The sequence below is a fragment of the Ascidia mentula genome, chromosome 4 (genome assembly GCF_947561715.1).
Source record: "Ascidia mentula chromosome 4, kaAscMent1.1, whole genome shotgun sequence".
NCBI classification, from domain to species: Eukaryota; Metazoa; Chordata; class Ascidiacea; order Phlebobranchia; family Ascidiidae; genus Ascidia; species Ascidia mentula.
In genome coordinates, this window is record NC_138569.1 from 11,331,814 (window position 1) to 11,355,730 (window position 23,917).

The 23,917-nt window shown below is 34.1% G+C and overlaps 2 protein-coding genes across 3 annotated transcripts in view; one reads left to right on the plus strand and one right to left on the minus strand.

Moving 5' to 3' along the window:
• Window positions 1-11,112, plus strand: part of LOC145899396 (polycystin-1-like) — a 51,517-nt gene extending 40,405 nt beyond the window's left edge. Inside the window, exons 71-91 of the mRNA XM_082988152.1 lie at window positions 1,000-1,074; window positions 1,128-1,246; window positions 1,439-1,543; window positions 2,491-2,597; window positions 2,747-2,958; window positions 3,259-3,366; window positions 3,424-3,695; window positions 3,752-3,879; window positions 5,648-5,795; window positions 6,228-6,398; window positions 6,521-6,641; window positions 6,706-6,866; window positions 7,720-7,855; window positions 7,916-8,050; window positions 8,108-8,289; window positions 8,427-8,565; window positions 8,766-8,889; window positions 8,945-9,180; window positions 9,239-9,333; window positions 9,772-9,903; window positions 10,205-11,112. Coding sequence (XP_082844278.1) covers window positions 1,000-1,074; window positions 1,128-1,246; window positions 1,439-1,543; window positions 2,491-2,597; window positions 2,747-2,958; window positions 3,259-3,366; window positions 3,424-3,695; window positions 3,752-3,879; window positions 5,648-5,795; window positions 6,228-6,398; window positions 6,521-6,641; window positions 6,706-6,866; window positions 7,720-7,855; window positions 7,916-8,050; window positions 8,108-8,289; window positions 8,427-8,565; window positions 8,766-8,889; window positions 8,945-9,180; window positions 9,239-9,333; window positions 9,772-9,903; window positions 10,205-10,331 — 3,033 coding nt within the window. The 3' untranslated portion in view covers window positions 10,332-11,112. The remainder of the gene's footprint in view (window positions 1-999; window positions 1,075-1,127; window positions 1,247-1,438; window positions 1,544-2,490; window positions 2,598-2,746; window positions 2,959-3,258; window positions 3,367-3,423; window positions 3,696-3,751; window positions 3,880-5,647; window positions 5,796-6,227; window positions 6,399-6,520; window positions 6,642-6,705; window positions 6,867-7,719; window positions 7,856-7,915; window positions 8,051-8,107; window positions 8,290-8,426; window positions 8,566-8,765; window positions 8,890-8,944; window positions 9,181-9,238; window positions 9,334-9,771; window positions 9,904-10,204) is intronic.
• Window positions 11,113-11,228: 116 nt separating this feature from the next.
• LOC145899397 (uncharacterized) lies at window positions 11,229-22,008 on the minus strand. 2 transcript variants are annotated; one of them, XM_082988153.1, is made up of 5 exons: window positions 21,847-22,008; window positions 16,059-16,378; window positions 12,744-12,864; window positions 12,064-12,212; window positions 11,229-11,572 (listed from the first exon to the last, which is right to left on the minus strand). In XM_082988153.1, exons 1-5 carry the CDS (start codon window positions 21,847-21,849, stop codon window positions 11,527-11,529), a joined length of 639 nt encoding a protein of 212 aa, XP_082844279.1. In that variant the 5' UTR covers window positions 21,850-22,008; the 3' UTR covers window positions 11,229-11,526. The 2 variants fall into 2 exon arrangements, with proteins under 2 accessions (XP_082844279.1, XP_082844280.1); XM_082988154.1 differs by lacking the exons at window positions 11,229-11,572; window positions 12,064-12,212 and adding an exon at window positions 12,227-12,660.
• Between the last annotated feature and the right edge of the window lie 1,909 nt (window positions 22,009-23,917).

Sequence of the window (23,917 nt, forward strand, 5' to 3'; positions counted from 1 at the left end):
TTCATAGGTAGGACGTCCAGGGTGAGCTAAATACTGAAGTATACCAATGCCAACAGTACAGATATTTATAGTTGTGAAGCGCAGCTGAAAACGAGTGCCCGTTTTTTTGTGAACCGGACCAGAATCTGCACCAGTTTTAGTGCCAAAACACAAAAGATTTGGATATAATCTTAAAAAAATCACAAGTGTCGTTGATATTTTCGATATTACAACATGATTTTATTCTGATGCCGTTTTTATGCATTAAATTTGCCAGTGTTTACTTTGTATAATCCCAGTTTTGTGTACAAATCCCAACAACAATTCAGGATTCTAAGTGCCAGTACTTTAATTTGATTAATACACAATAGACCTGGGATTCATGAGGAAATGTAGGAAGTCAATATTCGGAATCTGTGTCAATGTTTACATTGTATTTATCTAGACAGCTCATCACATTACTGATTAAAATAGCACAAGCAAACTGTTGATTGATTTTCAATTCATGAAATTCTTTTTTTGGATGTGGAAGCCAACATTTGTCCAGTTTAAAAAGTTTTGTTAGATATTTAGACGCACTGAAGGGTCATCACCGTACTTGGTCAGATATGGTCGCTCAAAAAGCATATTTAGCCAAGCCACTGTAATGTCTGTTGATTGCACCACAGCATGTAAAAATGTTTTACAATGGCCTTTTGTGCTGTTTGTTTATGTCAGCCATGACTACGAACGATTTTCAAATTCACACAAGTGCCCAGCAGTTACTATCTTAACGCATGCAAGTACAAATAGTGGTCATGTTCATTGTTACATCACAGAACTGAAAGTATGGTTACAATCCAACCTCCCCGTGCTTAAGTTACGAAACTAAATATTTTTGTTTCTGAAAGTAATTTAAAAGAAAAATATGATGGAAATGTTCACTGAATTTGTAAATCACTGGACCTTCGAACCTAGATTAAAAACTACTGATTGTGGTAAATGCTTGGTGCGTATTATTAAGTTTGTATAATATTTCAGGATGTTGAGGATCACTCTACACATACATTGCATAAAACAACAGGGACAATCCGATCTTTAGATATAAGAAGCAAAGTATACCATTTTCCATAATAGCAATTGTAAAAAATAACAGCATGTGTTTGTAGTCATGGGTGTCAGAGGAAAACCATGATTATTATGGAAGTCTTGATGGTGATTCTAGGGGTGTGTCAGATGATACTGGAATATCAAGTGCTGAGGAAATCTCCACCCCTGACATTATGCTGTGAGTTACCCAACTTCCAATGTTAATTTTGTCTAGTGTTCTCATTATTACAATAGTCATAAATGAACTATTGTATTTAATTATTGATATTCTTCTAGTTTAATTTGCAAATATGTTAGAAAACATTTCAAGAAGATGGTGCTGTATATATTATGAAAAGGTTATAGTTGAATGACTTGTTTTCAATCATAGAAATACAGATTCACTGTCTCATGATGTGGTCTCAATAGAAGATAATTTTTGGGATTCTGTGTTTGTTGAGGACTTTTCAACAAAACATGACCAAAAAAATTCTAGGTAAATCAATATGCCAAAATATATGTAAAAAAAAATGATAAGCACATGAGTATTGTGTAATTTTGATTGTTTTTTTTTGTTGTTGATCTTGCTGCATATCTCTAGTTCAGTTGGCTACGTTCTCATATTGACATGCAAAAGTAACTTCATATGATGAGGGATTCTATTTACAGTCCCTATTAATGGATGGTTGAAAGCAAATATGATTTATGCCTGGCCCAGGATTTTTTAATTTTGGGGGGTGCCAAGTATAGAAAATCCATGACGTCCATGATGAGTTTGTATATTTGACTGAAAAGTTGTTTATCATCAACTTTTTCCTATCTGCCATGGTTATAGTATTTATGTAATTAGGACCAGAGGAGGTTTTGATTTAAGTGCCGACCAATGTTAGCATTGGAGTACATGTAGTATTACTGGTCTCCACACATGTTCAACTAATAAAAATATGTAAGATGATGGTGCAATGTAGCCCTGTAGTTGGCGCCTATGGTACAGCCACATTGACCCTTATCTAGTGATACACATTGAACTGTCACTTTGTAAAGCTACTTTGAGACAAAAAAACTAATTTTGGCTTGATTTTTAATAAAATGTTGTTGATTCAGAATTATAGTTTTGTGTGAGGCAAAAGTAATGGATAATTTTTCAAACCACCCATTCGGAATGTTTAGGTCAAACAACCTTTATCGGTCACAATTTTGTAAAACTGTACAAAATTTAACATGTTTGGCCCATTGTTTGAGTTCAGAAGATTAATAAAATAGCCTTTAGGGTAAATGTGAACTAAATTGTGCAAGCATAATTTGCAAAAATATGACATACACAAAGCATTAGTTCCTGTAGCATTGTACTCCTGTAAAATGTTTGGTATTTAAAATGACTGTTCAATTAATACAGTTCAATTAATAGTTTATATGGCAACTAAAAACAAACTTTACATGCAGAACACTGACATTAAAAAGGACACACAAAACCATATTTGAGGGCAATGCTAATTTGTCATCTTCCAAAAATCATGACACTGAAGAAGTTGAACCGAAGGATGTCACAAGTAAGGATTGTTATAGCATTATGAACATGCCCATTTAGTCACAATGTGTTGTTTGTTTTCAATGACTTGCCACAAAACAAAAGAAGATTCATCATGTACTAGTTTAATTGGAAATTTGCGTAAAGACATTTGCTTGTAATGTTTTACAGGCAACAAATCTGGGCTAGAGAAAAACAAAACATTCATGCTTCCACATCAATTTGTATACTTTGCATACTTTACTTGCTATTCTGTAATTGTTGTTTCTATATTTTTTGTTATCCTTTATGGGCATGGATTTGGTGTTGAAAAGTCAATTCGCTGGTTGACTAGTATGCTAATTTCACTTGGAGGAAGTTTTTTTTTAATTGAACCTGTTAAGGTAAGTAGTTCTATGGATATAGAACAGTCTGTAGCTTATATTAATGTAAATATGCTTGGCTGGTCGCGCATAAAACAAAAGTTTCCTAAAAAAGGTATGCAAGATCCTATTTGTTTCCAATCTATCATTTTTATACAAATGCCATGTTTGTTTTTGATGCTGTAAAATATCCTTGGTGATTTACTTAAACTTGTGACAACATTGTCAGCAGTTATATAGTATTGAAAATTTTGCTAAACAAATTAAACATTGAAATATTTGTTTAAATGAATTAAAATTACACTAAAAATATTGTTTAAGGTAATATTCTTTGCTGCATACATTTCACTATTCACAAAACAGCCACTTCCAGAATATGAAAGTCAAAGAACTGAAGATTCTTTTATTGAAAATTATGAGCATGTTCAGGTATCTTATCCATTAATATTGACATAAATGTTGATTTTAAGCATATTTTGTCTGCAGAAAAGAAACAAGATCTGGCCCCCTGGTGGCTATGCCCTTGAACAATGTAAAGAACAGGCAAAAAAGTCTGAAAGGGCCACACAACTAATACAACGTTTATTATTGAACTCATTGCTCCTCTCCTCCTTATTGTGTTTTGTTTTTGTTCAAAGAGTGCCTGGCTCTTTTTGGGACATACATTCTATAAAAACAGTTCTACATAAAAATTATTCTGTTGAACAAGAAACTTACCCGTTTCATACTAATAAGTCAATGTTAAGTGATATAAGAACGTGAGTGTGATTTATTATTTGGGTCAAATATTTTTATACCATCAATTATCTTACAGTATAAATGATATATGGATTTGGACCAATAGTGTATTTGTTCCTACTACTTTAACCAATGAAGGACCAGTGGGATCACACTACAATTTGCTTGGGAAAGTTAAAATCTGCCAACAAAGATACTTACCAGGTATTTTTCATGGGAAATGTGGCCGATTGTTAGAGTACTCCTCATATATGTGGCCAATGCTTAAGCAACTATTTGTGAGCAGATTGCTAGCTACATGCCCAAGCATAGTGTGCAACACTTTTGGTTACAGGAATACAAGTGAAAAGTGTGACATAAAAAGGCTCAAATTAAGATTATTTATAAATATACAAATTTATATGAGGAGCTAATATTCTTTAATATTTCATTTTAATTCTGCTCTGAAATGCCATGCACAGTTTTAAAATTCAACAATATGCTTGTCAATTCAATCTTACAATCATAGAAAACAAAAAGTGAACTTCCTTAAAATAAACCCTGTGACAACGAAATTTTAGGAAAATAAGCAATACAGCAGATAAGATGGAAAAAAATTGGATGGCATACAAAAATACCTTGTATATCAAAGAGATTCATATAATAATAACTAATTGATATGGTGAACTCCCAGTTTACAAACACTGGCGCAACAGCGACTAATAAAATTCCATGCACTAACATTTCTTTTTATCATTTTTACTATTTGTGTCATTGATATAAATCATACTACATGAATTGGCAGTCTCAAACCCAAATAACATATCGTACAACTTAAATAAGCACTCCATAGAGATGGCATGCTCATTTGGGTAGAAAAAATAATGTAAAAATATACAACATGACACACTGTCGGTGGTGTTGGAGTTCTGTACAGTTTGAAGGAGGTTTCTATGTTGTAGTGAAGACATACAGTGACGCTTGTCTTTGTTTGTATACATTAAAGTGTAACATTCTGTTTTCCCAGTATGTTTCAGGTTAGGATGTAACTGGTTCTTTTTGTATGCTAATGGTTGCTGACATCTGATAGTGCATCAATGCCCCCTTTGGGCTACAGATTGGTTCATGAAATGTAGGGGTTCAGAATAAACAAAACATTCCAAACTGTGTCAAAATTATAAAAATGTATTACCATGTCAATTATATTCATGAAGCACTTGTGTATTTCTACAGGTTTTATTTTTCATGAGTACTCTGCCAAGAGCAACTAGTCACAACTAAAAAAAATTAAAATGCAAATTTTCAGTGCAAGTCAATGTTATGAAACTATCAGAAGTTTCAAATTGTAGTCGACTGATTTATTAGCAATCTTGAAAAAAAAGACTTATTATCAAAATAGAAAATTGGTGTCGCTGATAAAATATAATGCCAACCAGAGGGCTAGATTCTGCAAAAATTAAGGAACCTGTATCATTCAATCCAAGTAAATGAAATAAAACTTTTCACACAACTGAATCAGTGAGGGTTCAGAGATTGGGTAATCTGATCCATAGGCTTGAAGTTTTATTGTCAGGTTGTAGCATGTGACAATTGTGACATCATAGGTTTGTTTGCGTGTTACCTTGCATGCCATATCATTGATTTAACATTAGTTTATGCTTTTGGACCATGTTGCTGCTAAACATATGTAAATAGCATTGACCTCACAGTGGACATGCATGGTCAGCAGTAGCCCACTATGTTATATTTCATGTTCCAAAGTTAGTGTGAACGACAAATATTGCCCACCTGGAACAAATTTGTCACATGTTTCGTATTACTACAATTGAATTTTATTAAAACAAATATTACAGCTACTGTAAAGATTTTTTGAGTGTTTCTGCAAACATTTTCAATGCACTATAATGAATGTAGGCATGTAAACAAAATGGCGCAGTGGAGCAAATTACAGGAAAACATAAAATGTCTTTTGCAATCAGTTTTCTATTTTTAGAAAGCTGTATTGTGAAGATTATGGCAGAAAACATAGAGTCCACTTGTATTTCCAATTGGAATAAGGATACATCCCATTATTCACCTGGATGGAGAGAAAGAAATTTATCAAGTAGTACCCCATGGTCTTTTTCTACAGGCAAAAGCAGGTAATTTTGCACGGTAGCATTGCATAAGTATTTATTACTGTTCTCAAAATATACCTTATAATGAATTAGGTCCACTCATAATTGACATAGGTATAGTATGGTTTGGCAGTTTTGTAAGATTTCCATATATCATGCTGAAATTTACTTTTAGTTTGTTAAACAGTACTGAGTGGGACTGGGTACGTTCTTGTAGTTTGTGATTATGTATGCAAAAAGTTGGCTAACAATTCTATCAGAGACTGATTTGAGTAAATGAAGCTACCAAAAACTTCAGTAGGGATAAACGTAACCGAATACATAGCATACATATATATATATATATATATAATAGATGTAGTAATCAGAAAATTACTACATGTGTTGTATGTAGTGGTAACTTAAAAGTTTGTTGAAAACAGTTTTGTCAAGCAAAACCTTTTTATTATATTTCAGTATAGGACTATGGGGATTGCACCAAGTTTATGATGATTCTGGATATTGTGCCTTTTTGGATGTTAACAACTCAACAGAGAAACTGCATAATCTTAAACAAGCCAATTGGCTTGACAATATGACAAGTCTTTATTTTGTTGAATTTGCTCATTATAGTTTAACATCACTAGGGTAAGACATTTGGCATTTATAGAAATTAAGTTATACCTGAAAATGTTTTTTTTGCATTGGAAATAAATAAAAACTAATAAAAATGAATTACTGTTTTTTATGATTGTAATTTCTATTTTAAGGTCTGTGGTGTCCCTTGTTCTATTTGAAATCGATGAAACCGGAGTTGTTTTGCCCTCTTATACAGGAATAAGCGTTCGTTTATTTTCTCCAGAATATGTTACCCTCGATATGGTGTTTATGGTGGGTCTATAAATGAAGTTTTTTTAGCAAACACCTGCTATTTGTCTTTCTTCTTTCTTCCAAGGCATTATTTGGAATTACGGTAATCATGTACTGGTCCTATGAAGTACACCAATTGTTTCAATCCAAACAACGTTGTTCAAATCATTTCAAAAACATACAACAATACAAAAAGCTTTTAATTTTGATCTCTTCATCTGTTTGCTGCTCTTTGTTTGTGTACAAGTAAGTTATTTAGTGGTTTGGTGTAGTATGGCATTTGAACCTTGTAGGCAGATGTTTGAACTTTGCAGGCAACAAGTATGTCGAATTCTTGTTAACCAGGCTATTTTTTGTCCAAATTTTTGGTGCTTTTAGCTTGCATTAGTAAAATATGTTCTTATGAAACAAAAAGTGGTACATACGCAGTTTGTTTTACAAAATAGTTGCTTTATTTGAAAAAGATGGGGGCATTCGTTAAGTTTCTTTGGCCAGCCCTAGACTCATTTTACCGATTTAAGGATTCGCGAGATAAATTGCCGCCTGCACATCTTTCTTCTCACAGAAATTTTCTTAACGTCAGAGATACACAGATTATTTATTACAGATAAAAGTTGCTCACTTTACACATAATCTAGATTAGAGTGAATTCTGCTTCAATCGCTCATTTGTATGAGTCATTCCATTATATTTTTACCTTCCTTAACCCATAGTCTCAGATTTTGCTAAAACATGGCACAAGTGTGTATGTGTAGGTAAGGAATCCCACCCTAGTTGTGAACACCAAGTAAGGATCTGTGCAGGGGTGACCTTGTCTTATCAACTTGCAGTAAAATATGAGACTATGGGTGTAAAAATGAACTTTTGTGCTAAAAATATAATGGAATGACCAGTACACGAAACCAATATCCTACTAACTGCACAGACTCAAACAAACATTTTCATGTTTCCCAGTTCTGTTAATGTAGTTTTTAAGCTAAGGTTATAACTTAAAGATTAACAATTTGAAAGACATGGCAGGCTAACAACACTCACACAAAATGTTTTGTTTGTTATACATATCTATCCATAGTCAGGTAAATAGCAGGAACATTTTTAGGTTGATCCTGTTGAAGTATTCCATGGCATCATACAAAACAAACAAGAAGGAGTTTACTAGTTTTTATGAGGTAGCTTGTGTATCTGAAATCTTAACTGTCATGTCAGCATTTCTTTTGACAGCTTTATGCTTACAGGTACTTGCTTATCAGGTCTGAATTTTCACAAATAATAATATTTTTGAAATTTGTTTTCAGACAATTCAACTCCTAAAGTACATTAAGAAATACTCAACAGTTGTGAAGACACTAAATAACTGTTTTAACTTAATTATGGGATCTAGCTTGATATTCTCTGCTTTGATTCTTTTTTATGCCCAGGTTGGGTACCTGGTAAGCTATAGTTAGTGTATTCATGAAATGACTATAAATTATTAAAGCTGTTGACAGGTTTTTGGGTTAAACGGTGGACAAACAATAGAAGCTTTTGGAAGCTTTTGGAAAAGTCTAGCCTCCATGTTTTACATTGTTTGTCGGGGATTAAAAACAAAAATATGCTTTGATGCTTACCCATTGTTTTCCATTGCATTTTTTTACTCCTTCTATTTTTGTGTTTGCTTACTTGTGGGAAGGTAGGTGGTTAAAGTAGTTTATTTTATATGTACCATTAAATTAATTCTGCTATGTTCAGAGTTAATTACTGTTGACATGCATACTGAAATTTTTTTGATTCTGTTAAAATAATTTTTCTTTTTGTGCATAATTGTAGGTTATGCACTGTGATATTAAAACATGGATATAAAGATGACAAGCATGTGCACAATAGAAATGAGCAAAATGATTCAGAAGTTTTTGATTACCTTATCAACAGAATAAAATTGAGGTTTGGTATAACAAAGCCTAAGCAGGTAATTTGTCAGATCAACTTTGGTTAATTTTTTGTTCTGTTTCATAAAAATAAAATACAGTTCACTTCATAGTTATCCATTTCTGTGAATCTAATTTTACAGTTTGCCTGCTTAATACTATAATTTTTATTTTGTTTAAACAAGCTGAATTCTTTGACTAAACAAACAAACTAACCTTATTGCCTTCGTGTGTTGTACAGTATCGCCATAGGGTCCATTTTGAAGGCATGTCCACTCCATCTTTACGAGGTTCTATGAACTCACTGGACTCATTTGGAACATGTTTTACACCAGGGAGAATTTCACAATGCTCTGACACATCAGGTAACTCCAAAATAAATAAAAAATTTAAATTAATGTAATTAAATTATGTTTGCAGATTTATCCGTATCTTCATCTGATTCTGGCCTGGGTACACCATCTGATCATTCCCTTTCACTGTTTGACTATTTAACACTTGAAAATCCCCCATTAGAAAAACCAATAGACATCATTCATTTGAATTCCATTTACAATAGAGTTTCAACATATTCTGTTGACATGCTTTTACACCGATTTGATAGAGTAAATAAGCTTGCCAATGACTTACTTACTATAGAAAGAAAACTTTTGGAGGTAACTATAGTTTTGTTCAGGAGGTAGGCGGTTGTATAATGTATACATTATTATACAGATTTCTGAAAAGAGTAAACAACAGAAGGTTCTCCAGGGACAGGCAATACACATTGCTAAGGCAGCAGCTACGGTTACGTACCAGAATCCACAAGAGTAAGCATATTAATAATACACATCACTGAACTCACAAAAAATACCGTATTAGTTAGTGGGCTCCAAAAGGCCTGATCGACACACGTTTTTCAGCCACCAAATCTTTTTACACTCATGATAACTTGATGATTGCATGCAAAATTTAAGCAATAATGTTTGTAATAAACATTCTTTTGCAAAGAAACTCTGAGATGGTGTTCATAACAACATGAATGATTATGATATAACAATGACTCTATACTAACTTTTTCAATAGAAACATAGAAATGGGACCTTAAGCAAAATGTCCATTAATGGCAAAAAATTCTACAGTAACACCATGAATAAAACAATATTGTTATCTGCATTATTGGCCAGGCATTTTCTTTTTGGAATTATAAGCAAATGCATGGATAGTATTCATTAGCAACCATTACAAAATAATTTACTTGCTTAAAGGTCAATTATCCCCAAAGAAGAAAAACTACTGGACACCACTGTAGACAAACTGTTGTCTAATAAAACCACCCCAAACAAAAGCAGCTTTCCACTACGCAGCTCTTCTTACACTGATCATGTGGTTTCATCGCAGTATGTGAATCTTTTATATATATTTAGGTCAATCTTTTTTTCCAGTTAACAACTTGTTACAATCACATGAACCATATAACCCAATATCTCTTGTGAGTTCTGTTTTTACAAAATAAAAATTACTAGTTATTGTTTCCAGAACTGAATATATTTTACCAGTGAAAATGTATAATTAAAAATTGTAAGATAATAGGAAGAAATTTTTGCTGGTTTAAGCAATAAAGAGTAAAAATTTTTTTTTCATTAGTAAAATAGGATGCAATTTATCAATCAACTCACAGTATTTGGGTTACTTTTATAGTTCTACTCCAAAACATCAGACATTAGCAACAAAAAAAAGGCCATACAGTGATGAAGGAATGCGTCCACAGCACCCACCAACTGATGTGGGGCATCTAAAAACAGCTTCTAAGAAAAGTGCGTGGTAGCTAAGAAAAGTGCGTGGTTTTTCAGTTTCACAAAAACTGTATGCCAGATTGGAAAGATTGTAACTACTCTACAAATGTTTTTTGTATGGGTTAAATGATAGAAATGTGAGCAGTGGATCTGCACCACAATGCTTTTTCTAATCTGGAATGTATATAGTGTTTGTGCAAGGTTTGTTTTTATTTGCACCGTCGACTTACCAACATGTTGTTGGGAATAAAATGGTAACTTGTTTAATTAACCATGTCAACTTCTGATCACCGTTAACCAAGTGTGTTTGAATGTTTGTTTGGGAAAGTCAGAGTTGGCTAAATAAGTGAACTCGCAAGAATTTATGGACGATACATAAACCGACAAATGAGGTGCTTGGAACTTTTACCTGAACAGTTGGATGAAAGACCTTTCCACTTCATATCATGCTGCTGGCATCGTCAGTGCTATGATAACATCTCTTACAGCAGGAAACAAATTGATGTACTTCACCAGCTCTATCATGCACAGATAGTTGTTAAATGGCAATTGTTTCTGCGTGTCCTACCACGCAAAAGCTTCTTCAAGATAATTCTGAAGCCTGCTGTATCAGTCTCTGGTTTTCAACTTCTTTCGCATTTCATTGAGGAAGTAACCCTATCATGCATATTTCTAAGATTTGTGCCAATTTAAACAAGCAGTGTCTTACAATATGCAAATGTGTTTATTTTTTTAGGAAGCATGTTTATTTCGGAGTTTTTGCCTCCAAGTGTGCTTATTTTGTTCATAAAATACAAATTATTGTTTATGGAGTTCTGATGCAAATTCAATATTTTGGCATCTTTCCAATAATGTGATTTTAAACATCGAAATGAAATGAGTTTGCATATTTAGTGAAGGCCCTATACGGCAACTAAATTTCCAGGCCAAGAATTTAGGCTATTAGGGACCATGAAAACAACATTAAATGTGTTACGGAAAGGAAACATATTGCGTAACTATCAGTTTATGTGTACAGAAGTTAAGTTATGGAGTTAAAAGTCGATAATAAATATGGGCTTTTCGTGTAACAATTTTAAAATTTTATTTTAAACTTAAAATCACAACAAAAAAGGCACAAAAACTTCAGTAAATTATATCTTGTAAAAAAAGTGATGTTCAGTTCAGATGTTTACGCATTACATTCAATCTTCGTTTGCAGAAATTCAGCAAATGCTTGGACATTGATTAGGACATTCCATGTGTTGCTTGAAAGCCAACAGTAATCACTGACCTAATCAAAACTGTAAGTCAGAAATTTATTTTAAAAATACATGCAGATCTTTATTTCAGAAAAAAATTAATTTAAAGGAAACCAATGATGGTCAAAATATTTTGACAGCTATTTTACTATTAATAATCGACATTAAATATAACACAACAAAAAAAAATTAAATAAAAAATAAACAATTTGTTTCTCCACTATACATTGCTGGAGCTTGCAAGTATCAACCAACAATTACTGTATTTTGATTAACTGTGACTGATATATAACCTTGCACATACAAATTGAAAAACTTTTCACTGTTTCAATGACAAATTTTTCGATTATAACTTTCTAAGCAGACATGATTTAATTTTAAAGTTCCTGTTAACGTGTGACGGAGAAATAAAGCTTTTGAAAAAGTGTTTCAAAAATACCTAATTGTGACATAAAATACTTGGTCTGGGGTATATACAAAAATGAAAAAAGGAAAAAACTTGGCCTTTGGAATATTAATTTACTTGTGTATATGAGGAACAAATGCTGCTTGAAGATTTGAGAGTTTTTTAAGTCGTTGCAGTTTGGTGCAACCAATGTCTTCATGTGTATGTTTTTTCCCACAAGCATATTCCAAAAAGTTTATCAACCCACTTGCATTTATGGCAATTCTCTGAAATAAACAAGAGCAAGGTATCCTTTTTGTAACATTTTGGGAATTTGCAAAAACAGAATAACACAAAAGTTAGTACGGAAAATTCATACCGCTGAAATGTTTGGAGTAAATGTAAAAAATCATCACCAATTATTTAGCCAGAGCAGAAAGATTGAGAACCACACATGTAAGTGATCTTGGGTTGTATCAAGAAAGTCATTTACTTATCCTTTTTGCAAAAATTTAGAAAAAAAAATATGCAAAATTAGCATAGATCTTACATAATGCTACTGATGGCAAATATATTGCGGACAACAACATGCACAATATTTCTTGTAATATTAACATATATTTCATAGTTGGGGAAGTGACTATCACAATCAATGACGTTATGTGTATGCTTTAAATAAATCTGTCTCCTTTTGTTGACCATTTTTAGAACCCTCGTTTTCCACCCATGTTTGTTCTGTTGTACAAATATGCTCAATATGAACTGGTTTGTAAGGCTCCCAAACCAAAGGTAATTTCTTTCTGTAGTATGTAACTTACTTTGGCTTCATTTCTGGTGCACACAGGAGGGGGTGTGTTTGTTATAATTTTAACTTGTTGGCTGTTACTCACAGGTTTGTTGTATGATGGGTTGCGCCCTAACACCGCACCAGCAGCAATCCTGAAAAAAAGTTTAATTTGTTTGGCAAAAGAGAAAACATTTTAGAAATATACTACAATCTTTCACAAATCAAAGTCAAATTTGTGATTAATCCCAATTTTAAATGTCATACTGAAGAAGATAATAAATCTGTAAAAGGAACAAAAAAAAATAACAAAGCATGTACTATTTGTTTGTTTTTTTAGTATTATATTCCAGCAATGAATAAATCAGTTCAAAAAACAAGTACCAATCCTACAGAATTTGTTAATTGTTTAGAATTCAAAGAAATTTATGTAAAAACTGTGAATAAAGTTTTCAGCACAAAAAATTTGTGATAAGCCATGAAGATCAAATTTATGACAACATGTATGATCACTGTTATATCACTATAGGCTACTATTTTTTTAATTTTGATAATCTTATAAATATCGCCATAACCATAAGCCACAGTAGTCAGAAACTAAGACAGAAGGAGAAGACAAAGCATACATGTTGTGAAGTAAGCAATGTGTAGTTTTCTTGGCCATTTTTATTTTCATTAAAAAGTCCGGAAAGGTAGTTCATCATAAGTTGTTTGACAGTTGTCAGAGTTAAGATACACAGAGAGTTTTCTTTTTGCACACATGTCAGATGTCCATGCAGATTAACGTTGATATTATTAAATGTATCTATTTGAATGGAAAACAATAACACCTAATGCCTAGTTTCCCTGGTTTTAAATTATTGTAACTTCCCATATTTAGTTAGTCTTGATGGTGTAATCATCGAATACATACATCTAGGGGACTGTAAAGATAAATTCAATACTGGCTTAATAATTTGGATACCAGACCAACTGTTTAAACCAGGCAAAATCAATTCTTTAAAATGTAAATTTTTGCTCTATTAATATTTTGTTGTCAATAACATATCTCTCATCTCAAGTTTAAATATAGCATTAATAAATAACAGAACAAATTAAAAAACAGATTTTGAGTCAAGATAAAATATATGATGAATAAGTTAATTAGTGCCAAAAGTGTTTCTGTTTCACTGAAGCTATATTGTCTTTTTTGAAAAAGTAGTTATTCTCTCCCTGCAGCACGAACCTGGCTTTTAAATGTTTGTTGAGGGTGTAGTAAATAGATATTTTTAGATGGACAAATGATGATTTGGACTAATGGTCAGCAAGACGCAGTACTGAGATGAAGGCCAACTATGATTGTTTCTGTTAAAACAAGATTCTCACCTCTTCTGTCACAATATAAAGATGACATGTGACAAAAAAAACGGTTGAGTGAGCACATATGCAAGGACAAATTATAGAGTGTTTCCAGCAGCTTGCAGGGGCTTTAGGCAAGTGGTTTGAAAAAAGCAGCTTAAACTTCAAGCTGTAATTACCGAAAAATGAATCATTTAAGTGACCATTTGCATTTGTGATTTTATGAAAGATCCATCCATCTTCTATGCATTCTTGTCATGTGCTTATGTCCTGAGGCTGATATTGCACCACTTTTGGTTTGGCTTCTTAGTTAAATAAATATAAAATAAGTTTGTTTAAACTTAATGCGAATATAACCCCAATCCAATCTGCCATCAGACATTTGAGACCGGTTTAAACTATAACCCTAATATTCATTTGTAGCAACTAACAAAACACCTTCCAGTTTTGTGGGTAATGCTTTACCACTCACAACAAAATATAATTTGGGGAATATGGGCAATGTTGAAAAAAAGTTCTACATGAAACAACCCAATCTTCCCTACATGAAAAAAAACAACAAAATGTTTGATTTACTCTTGTGTGGAATAAACAATCACCACACAAAAACTAAACAAAGTAACTTAACATCATGAAACATGGGGCTTCTTTTAAAAATACATTTTTAGTTTTATTCAAGGTAACAGACACAAAAGTATTATGAGGCTTGCAGGCTTCGCAGGAATGCAGCCTAGCTGGATCAGCCACTTTTTTCTCGCAAGGCAATGTGAAGGTTGCCTGGCAAGTTGTGCGATTTTTCAAATCTTGCTCTGACTTGTCAGAAAAAAGGGGCTTATACAGCTAGACTGCAAACCTCATGATCGCGATATATTAGCTGTGATCACCAAGCAAGGACCTGTGCAGTGGGGCGATACTTCCTATCATGCCATTGCATGTAATATTACTGTGTTATACAAAAAGTATTCATGGTTCAGACTTTGCGTCAACAATAGGCCTGACATTACAATGCTTCAGGCAAAGATTGGCTAAAAATGTATTGGTTTAAATAGGAGCTATTTACTAAAACTTCAACTTCAGTAGCGCAGCTCTAAAATTTTATGTTTAGGCTAAGCAGGACCTGTCAAAGAATATAAATACCAAGCACTAAAAATTAAGAAAAACATCTGGAATTGACAGCAACTAGTTAAAACTAAAGCTTATTTGCTATGTTTTTGTTTCATATGCTGCGATTTCCCCACCAATGAGACAGTAAACATGCACATCAATGCAATCTACCTGCCAGACACGTTAGTTGGGGTTAATATCAGATGATTTTCTTTGCCTAAACGTAAATCTTATTTTTTGGTGCTTGGTACTTATTTTTTTCAACAATTTCTGCTTTGGCTGAACAAAAAAATTTTCCAGAAAATGATTAACCAAAGCACTACACTTGTTTTATTGAAGAACTTCTATCTAAACCAATGCATTGTTTGCCAATTTTTACCAGCAGCATTGTGACATCAGACCCATTGTTGAAGTCGAAACCATGATAAGTAATTCAAAATTATTTGCGAGTTTCCATCTCTTCATATGCAAAAAGTTGCATCAGATATCCTGGAAGTCGTATGTGAAGGCAACAATCATTAGGAGTCATTGTGTTACCATATGACTATAATCCTAAATTATAAATTTGTTTAGTATAGGATGATTTAATGTAAATAAACGTACCAAATTCATCACCTTTTGATTGGAGACATGTTAAATCAGACACGCAAAAAAAATAATAATGATTGCATTTTAAACCGGAAAAATAATAATCAACAACAAAATGCTGGCATTTTGACCATTGCAACTTTAAAAATATTTATATGATGTTCAATTCAGAGATATCCAGAATCTGATTATGATATTAACGTTACCACCAACAAGCAAATGATGAAGTGGCTGAATTTCGATTTTTATCTTGTATATCACATTTATTATGTTCAAAGCCAAGCCAAATTAGATTAACAAAGTTTGATAACATACACACCTAAGAGTTTCTAGTTGTCTTTGCTTTTGCTTGCTATTTACGAACCACTCTTTTTCACATGATTTTGTAGATTGTATTATGGTAAGTATCCTCCTGATATGAGAATGAGAAAAGTGATGCTTCAAAGGCAATCCTGTAGGATTCGACTGAAGTAGCCTTTTTGGTAACAATTTGGGAAAGACCCGAATAGGTAAGCTTGCTGGGGATAAATCAAAACCATCTTCTCTTCTTTTTTTTTCGAAATAATATTTCAGCTTTGAAGCAATAGAAGAAATCACATCAGCTGATGAGCAATGATTGTCAGTGGCAAGAAGATTTTCCTTTAAAATATAAACTTTTTGTAGAAGCATAAAAATGGCAAGAACTGTAGCTACTGGCCCAAGTTTTAAGCTACATTTTAATTCAAATTCAATTTTATTCTTTAATAAATTAGATATTTATTTTAAATACAATATTGTTTTTAAACTTAATTCCCTTTTAAAATGAATGCAATTCATAGTTTTTTAATGTCAATATTAAATTGGTATTGTATTAAAAAACATGAAATTAAAATATGCAATTTAAAGTGCATGTGCCATGGAAATTCGAAATTGGGTAGTTAAACTATAAAATAATCATAACTTCTAACAATTTTTTTAAAGTAACTTGTAATCATGTAGGAACTGCCAGCGAGCTTTATGCGAAGAAATAGGAAGTAGTGTAAAACAAATTCAAAGCAGTTTTCCATCAAAACAAGGAACACAGCAAGTGCAACGAACGGATTAAGATCGTTTACATGCGTAATAATAAAACTGTTACTGGGACAGGGTATTTTTGTGGTTACGTGTTAGCATGTATGGTTGCTTGTTACTTCCTATTGTCAGCTTCACTTCACGATAACCAATTATTGTTCCACGCTGGCCCATCCCGTTAACATAACGTGCAATCTGTTTTTGCGCTATGTTCGATCGTGTTTGGCGGGAGAATAAATTATGTATGTAACGTCACACATACTCTTTCTAAAAATGACGACTAAGAGGACGCAGACAAACAGTAATTGGCTTATTTATCGCGCCAATTAGGATTTGTTGAAGGATTGTCGTTTTATCCACTCACGGCAAAAGATTGAAATTAATTCTTAAGGCTGGCAACAACGGCCGAGACCACTTTTAAACCCACAAAACTAAGAAACAACCATGAAACACAATTACCCTGTCATGACACCACTGTTTGTCTGGCAGTACATTTGAATAATAGGATGGATTTATTCGGTTAAATGGCAGAATATTCGGTCTCCGTCCGAACCTAAGTTAAACCATAGAATATTAAAACATGGAATGGAAACTCCGCAGAAAGTGCGTCAAAATGGGTTTTGTTTGCAAAATTGTTGTAAAAGCAAAGAAAAGTTTTGAAATACGTATCAAACATAAAACAATGCAAATAAACGATGCGGTACGCGGTACATCACTAAGTAGTTAATTTTATTAACACCTAAAAACCGCCACAACCAACCACTAAGGTATTTCCCGCAGTATCGTTCGTTACCAGAAATGTTAAAAACATGTGTAGCGTCACGTGTTGGTCGCAAAAAAATTCCTTGTAGTAACCGCATTTTGTTTAAAGTCACCGCCAATTTATTCAGACTGTTGCCTCATTGTCGCCAAACCCCGTTGCATGTGTAACATACGTCACAGAAACCAGTGCTTGTATTGCGTAATGTTTTGCGTGTGTAACATACGTCACAGAGGCCAGCGCTTTGCACATGCACTGCACAATCCCATACTGCGGCCCATATGATAAATTCATCGAATGTTCTCGAGTAAAGTGATTCATTTAACATCCTGTTTACCACATAAAATGTTCTCCTATGCTTATGTCACATCACACCTATGTTCCTGCAATATATTACTTTAAGCGCCTCATGATATCACGTGACATTATTGACTAATCAGCTCTCATAATGGAGAGCGTTAAAGAGCCCAGTTTTTACCCGAAAATTCAGTCAAGTCAAGTCTAGTCTTCGCCATTCTATTTGCTGCCATTCTATTTGCTGGCATCCTAACAACGTTGTATTGAAAGTTGTAATGTACCGTCGTAATGAAGAAGATAACAGAAATGAATACAATTATTCGGGAAGATATCTTGGTTCTGGGTGCTTTATAGAACGGGGCAGAAGCAGATTTAACCATCAAAGAGACTCAATAACCGCTCAGGCCATCGAGACCCTGTTAAATATCTCTGAGACCCTTAGAGTTATTTACACATGCATTGTGTATCGTTTTCTCTTTTTTTCACTTCCCTTTTGTTTTACAATCACCGAACTCGTACCAGTTTTCACCACTCAGGTCATCTCGGTTCTCAGAACTGTCTGATGGTAATACGATAATTGATTGTTATCGCGTAATGACCGCATCGGGCTCACGCGATCGCGTAATAGTTACGTATATCTTCTGCACTCTTGTGGTCAGAATTCATTCTACACTGGGCTTTGGCTTAGTGTGGAATATCCGCCATTATTCCACATTTTGGCTTGCAATTGTGTAGAATCGCCGTCTGCTATTTCTGCACCAGTATTTTGTTCGTATCCTGGTGACAATTGAATAAAACAAACTAACCCAAGTCTGGTTACCAAAGCGGAGTCAGGGAAGCGGAGTCGCAGCTGAACACGTACTCAACAAACAAACACCCCCAATTCTTACATACCTGCACCACCGATAACAATCACTGCTTGGAACCTCTAAATTCTTTCTCTTTTCTTTTACACCTTCGTCCTTTATAAGCCGTCACATTCCCAATCTTTGAGATATGTTGAGATATATATGTTGAAACAGATATGTTCATTTTTATGTTAACAACGTGATCACCGTTAAATACTGAGGCTTTAAAATACTCTGTATACTATACGAATAAAACATCGCGGATTTTTAGTTACGTTAATCGGTGAGACATATTGTATATGCTGTGAGAAAGGTCAGCTGGAAAATACATTTTCAAGAGATTCACATGTAATAAAACTGGTAAGAACAGAGAATAATTTCGTACTTATTTTGTTGCGCCTTATTTGGAGTCGGACTGTTAATTTATGAAGGTTCGGTTTTTGTCTAGTATTGGAGTTACTCAGAGTCAGATAGCGCAATAATAATATTAAGGCAAGTAATCGAACGCTTCACATGCGTCACAACAAAGGTGAGGTTAGTGTAACGTATTTTTTTGTGTGATGTCACAGCTTGCTTTGTGGTAACGTAGTTTGGGGGCACTTCTATTTTTGGAACCATTCGGTATGTTCAATATAAGCCGCTTTTCATGTGCAAACGAAGCCTTTTTTAGATGCGACTCCCTTGCACGACGTCACAGCGAAAAAGGTTTACGATTTTTGGTCACCACTACTTCCATTGCAAATTTCTACGTAGAGCCAAAATAAAGTTGCCCCAGAAACCGAAAAACTTTAAAAATATGTTTGTTATGGACATACCGTGGATATAGATATAGAGGGCGCTATTGGATACCTTTCATGTTTACGCAAAGTTTCCATGACTGTGTCACAGGCACTTTAAGGTAAAAAGCGTAGGATTTCATAAATTTGGCTGCTTGGAATTTGCGTTTGGTTAAATTTTGGCTAGGGATGTGCCAAAACAGAAAAGATTCGGATTCGGTCCTTACTTCCACACCGCTTTATTTGCAAGGTACGAAACTGTTTCCGACGACGGGAACCACTTTCATTCTAACTCACACTTCTGTGTGCAGATGCATGAGCGAGACATGGCTGATAAGCAAAGTTACACCCAGGAAAAACAAGATAAGGAGAATAGGAAATTATAACAGCGATTAAAACCATGCAAAATCACCAGGCATGGATGGCTTCCCTATAAAATTCTACATAACATTTTAGGATGATATTAAACTGGTATAGTTAGATACATGGAGGTTTACGTTTAAAATCGGACTAATCAACCTTATTCCTAAAATTGGGAAAGATCTTCTGCATCCCTAAAATTATTGCTCGATAGCATTGCTAAACATGGACATTAAGATCTCCTTAAAAGTCACCAACGCAAGAATACGCAGTGTTACAAGCCAAAACGGCTTCCTACCGCACCAATACATAGGGTCAAATACACGTTTGTATTTCGACATTATTGACAGTACGGTCCATTACCGCGTTCCCGGGGCGATACACTCTCTCTCTATATATTAAGCTTTTGACACCTTAAGGTAGGAATTTAATCATGTAACTCTCTCTGCATTCGAATTTGGTTGCGGATTCGTCAATTTACTCAAATGCTTTTACCAAAATGCTTCTGCAAGAGTCACTAATGGCCAACAATGAATGGATTGGAACCGTTGCAACAAACGTATTTTAGAAAAGACCTCACGGTACCATCCAGGAATTTATAACAAAAACAGTACTTTCAGGTATGTTTACAAAATTTAAAGAAATGATTTTTGGGGCGGCCTGACCAATATACGCGACGACAACTTTCAGTCACAGAAGTCTGACTAAACTTGTTATTTGCCCCCATTGTGCCTAAAAAACTCATATTTTTTTGAAATATGTTTAAATTGTTACAGCACCGTTTGAGAACCTTACATGATGGCGACATACTAAATTTCAGGTGTATGGCACATAAACTGAACTTGATAGCAAAGCTGAGACGAAGTAATGGACAAAGGGTATATAGCGATCTAATATCTCGCGCAAGAACTAATGTGGATCGATTTTACATCAGATCACTCAAAAATTAAGAAATGATTGGAAGACACCAGAAAGAGCGAGGATGTACCTTTCTTTACAAGCTCATCCAAGGCATTAGAGGAAGGCTGTCATATAATGAGTGACAGTTATCATTGTCAGTTGTTAAGGTACTAAAACTATTTGATATCGCAACAAGAAAAACAAGCTTATCAGTGGTATTGCCAAAAAATATTAGAAAAAAGAAAAAAAAAAGAAACGGAAAGACATTTTGGGAGTCATAAAAAAGGAGAATTACTATCTCGCGACTGGTACTTTTACAGCCACGCATATTAATGAAAACTGTGTGCTTGCTTCTCCTTTGGATCCACACATTAAATTATCGTGAATAAAAGAGCATTCCGAAAAAGTCCACAATGCTTCAAAACGCAGCAGTGCAAAAAGTAAAGAGCCTTGAAAACACAACAAATCAATCTCACGGCAGTTCATCATCTGACAAACTCTTTTGCGAAATAGGGTAAGATATTTTGGATTAAACTATGATTTTGTTTATCTTTAATGGCTCCAAAAAATATTAACGATTGATGAATATATAACAGTAAATTTTGGTCGAAAGCATCAACCTGAATATTTGCACAAAAGTGTGTAATAGTGTTAGTATAACCTCTCTAAAAGTAAGTGACGATTGTTGTTGTTTCGAATTCGATAATCGCATTGTGTATTGCAGATCGCAGTTACATCATCAAGGGTTAAGCTAACGGTTTTTGGTATTCTTTGTTTGAACAGGAGTTAGATAGACGGAGTCAAACTTATGTACAACGTAGGTAAACATTAATAACACAGGTTGCGCACAGAGCGGTCGTTACAGAAACAATAACTTAAGTCGAATTTTACAAAAAAATATTCTTTTATTCACACTAAAAAGGCCCTTCTTTTACTTACACATTTATTTCAAAATTAATTGTTGGATAATTGTTTATTCAAGGCTGTAGCATTTTATGGGTCTATTCTTATTTGTTTTGACAAAGAACACCTGAAAGCAGCACTTATAACAGTTGCTGGAAGCATAAACATTATGCTTACCGATTTTAGTAATTAATATGGACATAACATGCTTACCATTGATTTTTTTTATGGTTGCAAAACTTGAAGTATCGCAGCTTTTGGACAATGTCGCTCACTTATTCCAGCAGAGTTGCTTTTATCCCTACAGAGTTATCCTATTACTGTTACATGAGTACGCCCACAACAACAAAAGTCGCATTTTGTTTTATAACTCACTATTGTTCTCTACCTTTGTGAACAAATGTACATTCACATGATATAACGTGGATCGCGCTATTCTTTAAAATCTGCGTATTGCCTGTGACAAAAAGTTCTAATGATGCATTTCAGAATTCACATTATTATACGCTGGGAAACAGCGAAGTAATCATCGTTGAGCGATCATCGTCACACCTCATCCCATTTCCATAAATCTGTTGGTCTGTTAATGCCAGTAGATCCTGGTACTTAAAGATAAAGTAGAACCCAAATAAAATAACGGAAATTATGTTGTGATACACAATTTAAGTCATTCTGGTTTTAATAACCTTTCTTATACCAAAAGGCCGTATGTGTACCACTGCGAAAGTCTTGACTTACTTCTACCAGGTGGTAGACAAACTTAAGTTGACAGGAGTTATCCATTTTATTTTTATAAGCAAGGTACAATGATTGTGGACCATAGTTTTTAAAAGTAAATCCAGCTGTAATGCATCTAGCGACTGTTCCGCTTGTTTCCCAATGACCGTTGATGGGTCTTGTGACTTACATAGGGACCTAAAATTCTTTTTTTGCTCCTGGATGAGACTGTACAGAGCAAGGACTCTTTGGGCCTCCTGGAAGATCATATGACCAACAGGGGGTATAAACAGCCCTGGGGGGAGGGCATTGACACTTTTTCAGCAACTAAATTTGATGCCATTGCATAGAGAAGAGTTGGAACTTACCAAAAAATGCAAATGAGTGGGTAGTTGAACGATTCATTTTTCTGCAAAATCCAGTTCCATTTTTTGTTGCTCTTTTTACCAAAATACTGAGTAACCAGTGGGGCAAATGGCCCTAGGGTGGTGGCTAAACCATTTTTTCGGAGACCAATTTTGATCAAAATTTGTAGATATGGGATGGATCTTTCATAAAATCACGAATGATTGGACACTTAAACGATTCATTTTTCCACAAATACAGCCTGAATTTTTTGCTCCATTTTCGTCATAATTTTTAGCAACACCCACCAGCAAGTAACTACCTAACTGAAATAGACCAAAACCCCACTAAAACTGCTCCAAACACCCTAAAATTCACCAGAGGGATATTAGTTGACAAAAAAAACGCCAGTTAACAACACTTTGAACGCGGTTACTCGGCCACCTTACGAGGTAGCGGCATGATTTTTTCACACGATACAGATCATAGGCTGACCTTTCTAACGATACCAAAATTATTAAAAAAAATATATTCATATTCGGTTATTAATATCATATGCGTATTATGACATAAGTCGCGAAAACAAGATTCGCTTCGCTAAATTTGTAAGCATAACATTCTACGCGCTAAACCCTTTCAAACGATTTTGAAACATTTGAAAAATTCGATTGGGCTTGTGCAGAAAAATGAATTTATATTTTTGAAACCTGAAAAAATATCGATTTTTCCTTAATAACTTTTTTTATCGTTATGGCCCAAGTTTCAATTTACAACCATACGAAAGCTCAAAAATCAAGCTTTCCAAAAATATTCAACATGAGCTGCCGCTGTACGAGCCGAATACACTTCAACCCTACACCCATTGTAAACACGGTTTAGGGGTGGTCCGGTGCATACTTTCGCCGATAAATGTTGCTACAAACCGAGTCGCGAGCTTTTCTTTTGCACAAACAACCGTATACCATCCCACTATCGAATGAAATCAAATTTGAATCATTTCAGTCTGAGGTGCTATTGTAAATTCAACGATTATTTACTCCAACCCGACCGTCGCCCGCCGCTCTTTTAAGCCGTCAAGCCATATGTATGCGTGTCACGTACTTTCGCCGATAAATGTTGCTACGCGACTTATGTCATAATACGCATATGATATTAATAACCGAATATGAATATATATTTTTTTTTGTAATAATTTTGGTATCGTTGGAAGCCTATGATCTGT

Excerpts from the sequence above, each read along its gene's own strand:
- LOC145899397 (XM_082988153.1), bottom strand. Across the intron at positions 12,865-16,058 it reads AGACAACTAGAAACTCTTAG|GATTGCTGCTGGTGCGGTGT; the intron begins GTGTGTATGTTA and ends ACTTTTTTTCAG. Across the intron at positions 11,573-12,063 it reads TTTGTTCCTCATATACACAA|GTCAGTGATTACTGTTGGCT; the intron begins GTAAATTAATAT and ends AGTTTTGATTAG.